The sequence below is a fragment of the Hippichthys cyanospilos genome, chromosome 6, assembly GCF_059441005.1.
Source record: "Hippichthys cyanospilos isolate Australia breed blue-spotted pipefish chromosome 6, RoL_Hcya_1.0, whole genome shotgun sequence".
Taxonomy (NCBI): domain Eukaryota; kingdom Metazoa; phylum Chordata; class Actinopteri; order Syngnathiformes; family Syngnathidae; genus Hippichthys; species Hippichthys cyanospilos.
The window spans coordinates 7495912-7508828 of NC_142374.1; the positions used below are offsets into that span (position 1 = coordinate 7495912).

The 12917-nt window shown below is 37.7% G+C and overlaps 1 protein-coding gene across 1 annotated transcript in view; it reads left to right on the forward strand.

Moving 5' to 3' along the window:
* Positions 1–12917, forward strand: part of ldlrad3 (low density lipoprotein receptor class A domain containing 3) — a 74763-nt gene that overhangs the window by 11968 nt on the left and 49878 nt on the right. Inside the window, exon 2 of the mRNA XM_088417148.1 lies at positions 11793–11939. Within this exon, the coding sequence (XP_088273274.1) occupies positions 11793–11939 (147 nt within the window). The remainder of the gene's footprint in view (positions 1–11792; positions 11940–12917) is intronic.

Here is a 12917-nt window from a genome sequence, read left to right on the forward strand (position 1 = left end):
CAGCAGTGAAATTTGCCTTTGTGGAGAGAGAAGGGTTGTAGGGGTGTGTCTAATATGCAGCGATAAAATTGCATCCCTGAAACTGTCAAATATGAAGCGCCATTTCGACACATGCCATGCAACATTTGATTCAACATATCCAGCAGGCGATAGGAGGAAAACTACATTTCAAGAACTCCTGTGCAGAATGCAAGCGTGTCAGCAGAGCTTCCGTGTATGCACCCGGCAAATTGACGGAAATTGGGCTAGCTTTGCTGGTTCTTTAGCAATAATGATGAATGGAAAGCCATTCACAGATGGGAGTGTGGCAAAACATTAATGTTGATGTGGCCAATGAACTTTTTGATGACTTCCCCGATAACAATTAAGTATTCAAAGCAATAAACGACATGTTTCTGTCAGCGATAACTCTTCACGACTGTAATATCACGATGGCAAACCAAGGAAACAAATCTGAAGGACATGCATGCAGCAGTTTCTCTCACCTTGGAAAAGTCAACAGATGTAAGTCATTTATGCCAACTCAGTGTGATTGATTGCAAGGTATGTCTCTGGTCAAACACAGCATAAGGAAAGCTGTTTTGTCAATGAAAGGGATAACAAATGGTGGGGAACAATAGTTTAATGAGGTTTGCTATAGAAGCAAATCTGCCAATGAATAAACTTATATCAGTGTGTACTAATTGCTCCAGATTTACAATATCAATAAAAGGACCACTCTAAGAAACACATACTGTATTCTAAAATTGTTGGTCGTATGCACACATTCGTATTATTGCTAAAAGACAAAAAATATATATATATTATTTGGCTCTCACAAAAATTCATTTGAAAATATGTACATAGCTATTAATGGCTTTCTTGACCCCTGTACTAAATACAAATGTGATATCTCATTTAACAATTTCTTCAGTTTCCAAACTGTACAATGTTCGAGATATTCCAGTTTTATGGTTCACAAAAGGTAGTAGTAATGCTGTAATGAAACAACTTAAAGGTCCAGACATACAGTATAATGTATAGACCTTGTTTGAAATAAAGGTAAAACAATTTAATACAATTGCTTCATAAAACCTTCTACTCACTAGAATGATTTTGCTCAAGATCAAGAAGTCATAGTTGTCGGGTCTGGTGTAGAGCAAAAATTTGAAGAGCTAGATTCATCAAAGAACTTACAGTAAATATGACTCATGAACCACTGCAATCTGTAGTCCATAATATCAACAGACATGCAAACAAGAATAAGTGTCAGAGGTGTCAAACTAATTTTTATCGTGGGCCACATTGTAGTTCTTGTTTCTGTCAGAGGGCGGGAATGACTGTCAAATGTTTAGGTTCAGGTTAAAAAACCTTTAAAAGTTGAAGACAACTTGCAAGTTTGGTATTTTAGCAAGAAACTTGAAGTCAAAACCCACATAAAATAATGTGGCAGGACGGATGTTTGACACCTGTGCAATAAGAAGTATTTTTGTTTAGCCATCCTTTGTATTTCATTTTCAAAAGAAGAATTAAGTGCCCTGTCAACGCAGTTCTCATTCGGGGGAGGCGCGTTAACCTTATATTTTTGACAGACGCTCATTAGGCTCACATAGAAATATCATTTTCTGTGACCTCAAAATCCTGAAACACATTACCAGAACAACAAATTCACCGCCTATTACTGTCATGACATTCCCTAGCCTATTAATGTTGTCACTTTTCCAGACAGTCCATAGATGGTAATCTTAGAGGAATGACCTTTAGTTCCATCATAATCTGCCAGGGAAATCTGTTCAAACACTGTATATTAGTATCTGCCTTTTTGAACCAAGTCCTTGATTTTGATTGCGTACTGAAAACTGAAAGCATGGCAGAATTAGTTAAGAAAAACACATCTTCATCCTTAAACACATCCTTTTTTGCTGGGATTTGCTCTCTGTGTTGATCCTTGTTTATACATTGCTCGCTTTCTTTGTTCTCTTTTCGGAAAAGTAGTTAATTTCGTGATTTCCAACCTCTGTGCTGGCCTGGCCACGCAGTTAGGAGTTAATGAATTGCTAGTTTGTAGCCTAAAAGCCAGATAAAGGCAGTATATTTGACCTTTTTTAAGGCATCACTCTTTGTGCCAAATGTGTTGTTTTCCTTTTTCACTTTTAAATATATCTGATAATTCGTCCTGTTTAAGAGAATGGAGAACTTCAGCTCAAATCATGTTCCATCTCAAAGAATTCAATTTTATAATTGAGCAGCTCTTTTGATTATGCGACATTATTAGTTGAGCTCAGAATAAGCAAAGAATAATTCATGAAAGGAAACTCAAACATTTTACTCATTGAGGAATTGATTAGTAATTTGATGTAAGTAGAATAAATATGTCAAAGGCTAATATAGTGTGTAGGGATTTTTCAGAGACAACAACAGTAATGTGAATGGCCTCTATGTTTTTGTATGTACTTGTGACATTGCCCTCAGCATGTTTTTGATGACAGATCTACGGTCTACGGGGAAAAGATTAAGGAATCAGTCTACTCCTGGACAGGCTGTGGTACAACATGGCAGCAGTGAATGGGATATAAAATGCCCCAGAGGTGCAAGATTAGATTCCAGTTTCACCATTAGCCATCGTTGCCCAGGAGATGCTGACAAACTCTTGTCACATGAGGAATTGTCTTGCAGCAAAACCAGCCTACTGCACTAGAATACTGTATGTGTAGCTATTGATTTGTAATGACTATGTCTCCTGAATCGATCTATTCTTGCTCACTGAATTCATCTGAAAATACTCGTTTAATTGTTAGATGATGGTAGATGGCAGGTGTGCTGATTGGTTGGTAAGGAAATGGCGTGGGATTCCCCCAATGGGCCAAAGCATCTCACCCCCTAATGGCAGTTAGCATACGGTACCTTTGAGTAGCACTTGGTAAGTGTGACCCTCCAAGCATAGGCCTCATGACCATCAAGGCCACTCACCACAAAGTAGCTTGCGTTGTAGGATGTTGTAGGCAAAAGATCCACATAATCTCTGCATTTTCCATGTTAATTGTGAAACTGCTCACATCTATCGAGAGAGACACACAGCAACCCCTCATGGCAACAGAACATATGGATGTTCCATTTAGTAAGAGCTCATGTGGGCTAGATATTGCTTCATGCTACCAGTAGTGTAATCTAAGGAATTACCAGGCAGAAAGGACAAAGAGAGGGAAAAAAAGGTGCTATCACTCACTGCAAAGCCATTTATAAACCCTTATAGGGGATGTCTTGTAAATTGCCTCGACCCCATCCTTTGTCTGTGTCATTTGCCATACAGGTGGGCTTCATATACTTTGTTTTAAACTGGGCAGGCTCTTGATTTATTTTGTGTAATTGACTTAGAGGCCCGTGATAATATTTCTTACCATACTCCTGCCTTGGTGGTTACATGTTGGTGCCATTTGTTGTAAACTTTGAAAAAATAATTACATTTCTCCAATATTGAACATATTGTCACCTCCGGCCCTCACCATAGGATTTCAGTTGTGATGGAACAAATGATGGTCATGCAGACATATACGCATTACATAAAACTCCAAATAGTTGTTCCAAAGAGTACCATGCCAAACTCATATCTATCTGGAAACCACCGTAGGGGTGGGGAACTCCGGTTCCTCGAGAGCCATATGCTGCCTATTTTTGATGTTTCCTTCGTCTTTCACACCTGGTTCAAATAATCGGCTCATCAGCAAGCCCCGTGGAAGCCTGATAACGATCCTGATCATTTCAATCAGATGTGTTGAAATTGAGACACATCAAAAACAGGCAGGATATGGCTCCCAAGGAACCGGTTCCCTACCCCTGGATTACAATAAACCTCCGCAATTTAGAATAGGGACTAAGCGTTGCGGAGAATAGACTGAAGTCATGGAAAATCTATTATCTCAAAACATTTGAATATCATTTCAAACCCCTCTTACCTTGTTACCATCAAAAATAAATAGGTTGAATGTTGTTTGACAGACAGGATGGCACGGGAAAGGCTGAGATGAGATTAGATGATAAACGCTCCAGGAGTGCAAGACTGTGCCATGGATGTGCCGTGTCTGGGCTATGCGCCTCCCTCTTGGGTTATTTTCGTTTGTTGCCGGGGTTACTGTGTCACCAGCTGCACACCTGAGACTCATCTGTCATTTACCGACTATTTAGGTGCAGCCGGAGCAAATTATTCTAAGATCGTTCTCTGTATTTTCTAAGTATTTCCCCTCCTCGTTGTTCCTTCATTCTGTGCCTTCTATCGCTACTTAGTTCCCCTGCAAGTACAGTATTTGATTCCTGTGATTACTTTTAATTAACACTTCTGAGGGCGTCCCTCTTCTGGCTCCGCTCCCTGCAGTGTTGGTTCTTATTGGTTTTTGCAATTTTGATATTTTTGTGCCAGTCATGATTTTTGTTGTTTTGTTGATACTTTGTGTTCAGTCTGTGTTTGGGTCTGCCTTTAGTTTTGCTTCTTATTCGTCACAGAATGTTGGATTTGAAACCCTTTAAAATACCACTTACACCCATCTTGGAACATGTTAGGGTGTTTACAGAGAACACCAAATCCACAAACAGGTGATATTTTTAGTGGATGATTGAATGGGTGCCAAAACAAACAAACAAACAAACAGGCATATGTGTATTTGTGAATAGTGAGCAATAAATAGCCAACTGCATTCTGTATTCAACTATCCTGTATTCATTGCCGACATATCAATAGCAGTTTATCTGCTACTAAGTAGCGATGCAGCTACCAGACCAAATCAGCTACACTAATCAATACATGATTATTCATTTTAGCTTTTAATATGACCAATTGATTATATATATATATATATATATATATATATATATATATATATATATATATATATATATATATATATATATATATATATATATATATATATATATATATATATATATTGCCCAACCGTATTCTAAGTGAACAATCCTTGAGTTTACTTTAAGTTCAACAGGACAGGATTTATTTATTTGTTTGTTTGTTTGTTTTTTCTAGACCATTTGCTAAGAGACCGATCTTTAAAACTCATCTTGAATCAGATTGTTTGCGTTCGACTAAGAATTAAAGGAGGCATTGTTTTGGTGGTTTATGTTATTAACAGTGTTCATGTTAAGTTTATGTTAAGTATGCTCTAACTGTCTTTGTTTTTACAGCTGGTTTTTACATCTGATTTTTACTTTATCCACAACATTGTATAGCACTATTGACATTTTTAAAGTGTCTGTAACTAAAGTTGTTAATTGATGGCATGACTCTTGACATGACTCCAAGTCAGCTCTGGCATCATTCAAAAACAAAAAAAGTTAGTTTACGTAACAGAAAATATGGACTAATATTTTGGGGGGGTTTGAAATTTAAAGAAAGTTTACGTAGATCAGTGCTCCCCACCTTTCTTTTGCCTGCACAATGCTGGCCCTGCACCTGTTTTTGTATGCGGTATTTGAAGACTCAGTCATCGCAGTTTGTCTCAGGATTGATCATTCTCATTGCATGTGCTGTAGTCACCTTTTGTCAATGGACTCCTATCAGAACATAAAAATAACCGTGTGTCAATTTGGGGTGTTTGGCAACATCCAAACCAACAAAAATAACCTTAGAAAAAGCTAAAAATGTGAATTGGGAACCCTGCATATGTTAAACAGGGAAATGCCTATGAAACTATTTTTCCTTTTGCATATAATGTTTGCTTTTCCGTCAGTTTAAATGTTATTATTCCCTTATTCCCAATGTGACCCTCATTAAGGGCAGACTTGAACTGTTTTTCCTTGTGTGCCTTCTTTAGGGGGTCTCTAATTGATGAAGGGTAGATTTACACTAGTGCTTACTTCACTGCAGGTTTCAGTGAGCTTAAGGAACAGAATGGGGAATTTTCTCCATTCACGCACACACACACACACACACACACACACACACACACACGCACACACACGCACACACACGCACACGCGCACACCCTCACTGAGACAGCAAAATCACCTCCTGCTGCTCCAGAGCCTGATTGTGTCTCCAGCCTATTGAGTGTAGTGTATAATTAAAAAGTGTGCTCTTTATTTTAGAACCTGTGAAAACTTGGTGGTATTATTCAAAGCTTGGTATCAAATAGTCTCCCATTTTCCTTTGCTCTAAAAAATTGACATTAACATTTGTAATGCCATTTATATTCACTCAAGTCACTTTCCAAGTTTCTGTCTCTGCAAAAATATGTAAATTGTTCCAACCTGTTTGAGAAATGGAACATTACTTTTTCAACTCATTAAATGTATGTCCAGGGGATGACGTTATATTGTTATCATCGGCACTTAGTAATGTACCTTATTGCTTAAGTTGAGAACCAAAGTTAGATCATTGTTTTTTAAGTACACAATGCAGTTGAAGTTAGTCTATCCATAGCTTAGTAGCTCAGAGAACTACGGTAAATCTGGGATACGCAAAACTAATTTGAAGTTTCATTGCATTATTTTTTTTTGACAAAGTTAAAAGTCAAGAAGCCCTCAAAGTCATCATTGCTATCTGACATGATAAATAGCTCCTCCCATTTAACTCTCGGGCATCCTTATCTTCATCCTCATCATTCGTTTGAACAGCCTCGTTACTTTGCCACAGGTAGTCATCTTCAGACCCGTCCAACTTGGGATTGGATGCATAATTGATTGTGAAATTAGCAAAAAGTCAAATTTATTTGTGTGGGCATCTACACTACATTGTTGACAACGGCAGTGTCATAAGTGATTCTTTTCAAATAATTACATTTTTCGAATAGTAACTTTTTTGATGACATACCGGTACTGTGATTTTTCACTGTCAATGATCAGATAGACTACGACATTGTGACTAGCGGCTCTTTTTCTCCATCTTATCTCCTCATTTACATACTGAACATGTAAGAGGTCTGTTACCAACTAACAGTTGTTTCAGACCTTCACCAATAGTGCTAACACACTGTGAAACAGCTGTGAAAGCCATACTCACATGGCTTCTGTGATGTCAGAGCTCCCCAAATTTACAAAAGGTGTGTGATTCAAACCACAGACAGATTCAGATTGTTATTTAGTGATGAAGTCCTGTATACCAACAGTCTAATCGCTTTGTAATGACACGTATGCTTTATAAAAACACTCTAGAGGTCTCTAGAAACATAACTCGAGCTTTACTCTCTGAACTTTTATTTCATCCATTTTAATTCATCACATTACACCTGCAGTTTTTCTTTTTTTTTTTTCTTTTTAAATACGGTGGCTCTTTGGTAAATAATTAAAAATAATAAAACATGCTCCTTCAATGAGCCAAATTTTATTTGTTCAAACACAGGATGCAACTTCAATGACAGTCTAAATAATTCTTATACTAATAATTTGTAGATAATTGCAGATTTCCGTTCGTTTCCCCTGATTTTACTGTAATCGTATTCAACACACTGCTTTTTCACAGTGGTGTTTTTCAATGGAATAAAACTATAATATGACTTGTCACACTGTTGCATTGCTCATAAGCAATTTTGCCAGAGTAATTCTTGTTTCAGTTCCTCATAGGTTTAATTACTGTGACATCAGAAGATTCCAAGACTCACTCTGGGGCCTCACTGCTAGACACATTGACTAGTTTTGCGAAGATCGGGAAACCTAGGGGATTAAATTAGATGATTTCTATTTTACGCTACTGTAATTGACACACGTTTATTGGGAAAGCTTCTCAGTTTGTGCCACAATTCATGGCTTGTTTGTTTGTTTGTTTGTTTTGTGCGGAGCAGTTATAGACAACAAAGTTCAGGACCTAAAGTGACCTAGATCACAAGGATTGAGTAATAAATCCTTTTTAAGGGAGTGCACATTGCTTTTAGAATATTGGATATTTGGACGATAATGAACTGCTAAGCTTTGGAGTTTATATTAGATGTATTGGGTGGATCTGGTGTCAAAGATTTGTTTGTTGTTCAGCTGTTAAGGGTTGAATATTAAATATTTTTGAGGGGATTGCAGATTGCACACATATTATAAGATATTGCAATCATATTTAACTACAAAGATTTTGGGTTTATATCACATATGGTGGGGGGATTATCAAATCATCATTAAAAAAAATTCAACCGCTTTTTGGAACAAAGGAAATAAACACATGGGCAAGGCACAAGTCATTGAAGGGAGCTGATTAGCTAACACAAGGGACCATGATGCTGAGAACAGGTGGGAACAAAACCTTAATGAAGAAATGATTTCAAATTAACCTGCTGCTGTGGGGATTGTCCTGCCTAAAGAACAAAGGCTTACAATTTCTTTTTTTTTTCCTCAAATATAGCTGGTCTACATGTTTTCTGACTGCAATACACTTAATCTTCTGCATGCTCTCAATGGACCTTTTTTTGTTTTTTTTAACTGATAGTGCATATGTGAACAATTATTTTGAATGTCTCGGAGAGACCACGATTTACAAGCCTACACTTACACTACATTTCCAAAGTTCTTCTCCTTCAGGTACCCTTAGCATAAAAAACAACAAACTGAATCCTGTTAGGCACAAAGCAAACTTTGTTATATTTTTGATTTTTATTTCTTTTTTTAATATGTTAGGAAAGGGGCGGCTCGATGGCGCTGTAAATGGCACGTCCGCCTCACAGTTCTATTGACCCTTGTTCAAATCCACCTGGCCCTGGCCTTCCTGAGTGGAGTTTGCATGTTCTCCCCAAGCCCGTGTGGGTTCTCTCCGGGAACTCCGGCTCCCTTCCCACACTCCAAAAAAACATGCATGGTAGGTGAATTGGACAGATTAAATTGTCCTTAGGTGGGATTGGGTGTATGAATGGTTGTCCATCTCTGTGTGCCCTTCGATTGGCTGGCAACCAGTTGAAGGTGACACCCGCCTACTGCGTGAAGACAGCTGAGAGGCACCAGCAAGCCTGTGACCAATGTGAGGAAATGTGCCCTACAAAAATGGATGGGTGGATGATAGGAAAGGATAACCAACTCCAATGAATGTAATTGGTCTTTATATTTTTATATTACTAGACCAAAGGTTCTCAAACTTTTGTCATTGAGAACCATTGCTGTGAAATATGTTTTCAGCCAAGTACCCCTTAATAAGTGAAAAGAATTTTGAGGTTTATAAAAAAAAAAAAGACTTAAAACATGACATCAGTGTTTGATTTATTAAACTTTCGAACCCTTCAAACTTCATTCATATTGGTCCATAAATAAATAATCAACATAGAAGTGTCCTCTTTTGGATCATATAGAAGAGATCTTTTATCAATACAGAAACAACTGAATTATTAAAAAATATTTGTCCACAAAAAATGATCAACATTAGGTGTTAGATCTGTTCTCAAAACGAAATATATATGAATGAATATTTGTCACAGAAATTTTTTGAGCTTAAAGTGTCCTCTTTTTGGATCATAGTAGAGATCGGTTCACAAAACTAAATCATAAACTTGACAGGTAACGAGATGTGGCACATGACAAGTTGGGTCGAACAATTCTAGGATGCAGTAGAATCTAGGCTTTTAAAATAATGATCTACTGAACATTTTTTAATGAAATATTCAATTAATAATTGTTTTTAAGGGATTTTTGCATGTTTATTTATTTAAAATCTCAAGTGCCCCCTAGAATTTCATCAAGTACCCCAATCGGTTACCCATACCCCTGTTTGAGAACCACTGTGCTAGACCTACCCTTATGTAAAAACACTTATGTTGATGTGATAGAACTTTTTTTTTGTTTCATATTATGGAAATTTATTGTGTGATTTTGAAATGAGTGATTTGATTCTAATCCTTACATGTTGTCTCCTTAAAAACTGATGGGGGAGACTGGCCAAATGGCTGTTTGATTATGTTGCTGCCCATTGCTCTAGCTGCTAATCTTCACATATCACACCAGGTGCTATCCCTGCCTTTTTGCCAGCAAATTCATCCATGCAATGTTTTAAAACAGTTGTAAACAGCAGCTTCAGCATCATGTAATGCACTATACACAACCCATGGAAAGAAGAAATAAACTAGATGCAATGCTAAATGTGTAATTTCCATTTAAATCATCCATATTCCCTCGTGAATATTTAATTGTTCCCATTCATCGAGTTGAGTGGTTAACTGTAATGAGTGATGTGCCACAGTAATTAGGGGTTAACTCAATAGTAAAGCCCTGCTAGTTACGTGGGCTTAAACCCTATTGACTTTCTTGTCGATCAGGAATAAGGTGGGTCAAGTGTGCAGCGACACAGAATGACAAAGTTGTGAAAGGTACTGCTCAGGTAATTATTGACAATGTTCAAGAATCATAGAAGATGTAATCTATTTTAACCCCCTCTCAAACACACATGACAGACAAACATCTCTGCGTTTTCTCAGGCCTCCAAACCAAATGTCTTGATGCCACTAGAACAGCCTCCCTTTGTAGCCCTTTAACGTGCTTCCGCGTAAAGGACAAAAACGTTTTTCTGCTGATGGCATTAGGGCAGCAAAATTAATTGAATTTTGATCGCGATAGCGATATTGACTGCCACGATTAATTAAGCTGATCCTCGGCGATATTAACATTTAAAAAGCCAGCTACGTACATGTCAAATCAGGCACTTTCAGTCCTCCTACCACCAGGGGGCAAACGCAACGTTAAGACTTCATTAAGCTTAAGAAATAGCAAGCGAGCAAATCCATAAAGAAGGATGGCAGCATGCTTGGTTTATGCGCGTCTCTACGCATCAAATGACGCGATTTCGGCAACTACGCTGACCTGTTAATGGGTTAATACAAATTGCATGTATTAAAAGTCCCAGTGTTATCGATTACTTTGTATTGGTATGGGTAATCAAGAGTTGAGACATTTTATTGGTACGTCTGAAAAAAAAAAAACAGTCTCAATCTGAAAGAAAAAAGTTTTATTGAGCATCTTTATTAACCATTGTGCAGTATTTTGACCCTTTTAGGGTAATTTTCTTCCATATCATTCTCGTAATATTTTAGCCAAGGGATGGCACACTGCTGGTAGCGTGATAATTAAGTGGTGGTGTCATGTTGAAATTTGAATGTTGTCACCATCTGGGTGGAATTTCAGCTCTCTGGTGTCATTTTCCATTGCCTTCCCTTCGATGTAAAGATCAAAGAATTGGACAACATACAGCACAAAAATGAAATAGTTTGCTTTCATGCAAGACTATGGAGATCAATATAGTTGCGAGACTAAAATCAGAGGATTTAGACAAATTTAGCTTAAATAATTGAACAATTTTGTCACTTTTTTTTATCCTCTTACTGTAATGAATGCTTCTTGCACATTTTTGTAAGTGGAGTTAGTTATGGCAAAGGCTCCCTCATGGCTTCAGGGCCCAAATCACTTGGCAGCAGGCCTAGCTACTAAGTTTTAAGTGCAATGACGCAGGTCAGCCATACACCCATTTTCAGCAGAGCAGCATAACACTTATCCCCCGGTCAGTGCGACACTCATTATTGCCTGCTCTTTGGTGTCAGATCTCAGCTAAAAGGCCATGTTTCACATTTATGCCTATTAAGTGTAGTAAAATGCCTCAGACAATGCCCAGCTAAAGTCATAAATATGTGTCTTGTTATCCATTGTGTATGTGATGTTTTCTGAGTTATTTATTCTTTTTTTTTTTAAATTATACCCATTTTTTTACAGAGAGGACCTTAATAACAGTATTTAATCTTCACTCTGGAGTTGACTATCGCATACGTAAATGTAAATGAAATCCACCTTGCAAGTGAATTTCTTTCTGGATTGTCAGTCTCTTCAGTCTGCTTTTTTTTTTTTTTTTTTGCTTTCAGAGAGCCAGCTGCTTCCAGGGAATAACTTCACCACTGAATGCAACATCCCTGGGAATTTCATGTGTGGAGATGGGAAGTGTGTCCCAGGAGGGTGGCAGTGTGATGGATTGCCCGACTGCTTTGACAAGAGTGATGAGAAAGGCTGCCGTAAGACCACTTTATTTGTTTGCCCTGAAGAAAGTAATTCTTCCTAGCACTTTTAATTATGCCAATTTTGACCATCTAGTACTTAAATAGGAATGCAATTGAAAAAAATTAAACGTGATTAACAAAACTAAAACCAACAACGTTTTGCTGTGTTATTATTTGCTAACTCAGTTGGTGTGATTTCTCCTTTTGGAGATTTTCTGCACATAATGGGAACACTTATTTTCTTCATTGTGGAGTACAGTCAACATCACACTCTTACTTACAAACATGTCAATGTAACATAATGTTTGTTTGTTGGGTGGCACACTGGTCCAGTGGTTAGCTTCAAACAAAAATGATCGTGCATGAACTGTGACACTTTCCTGTCCTGTTTTCATGTTTTCTGCATCTAGTCATACATCTTCTTCAAAATCCGAAATGTGTGTTGGGCTCATGAATGACTTTGCCTCAGAAATATGGCTGACCTGTGATCTGTAAAGTTGTGTTTTCTTCCCAAACACAGAGCAAAAGCGGTTAGCCACATGCTGCTCACAGCACTGTGTGACATTGAGGTGGAGTGACTGTTGCTTGTAATGACATTCTACTGTATCTGATCGAGGTCTGATCTTTGGAGTGGTTTTTGCTGTATTTACAAGTTGATCCTATAAAGGACATATGAGGTCCCGTACGGGACAAGCAAACTTTAGCCCGATATACGCAATCAAGACAGTTGTCAGCCCTTCTTGCAAGTCACTTGGTTTTACACCACATAACCATCCAAAGGTGTTTGATCACATTGGCGTGCACAATATAACCTATTGTAAGAGTTTCTGAGGTAACAAGGGAGCTATTTGAACAAAACTAACAAAACACTCTCTCATTCAGTAAATGTATGGGAGCACGCACTGCTTTGCTAGTTCTGTGTACAAGTTTCACAGAAATGAATCTTGTATAACAAAAATGCACTTTTGGCCTCCAAATGATCTCTTAGCTGCT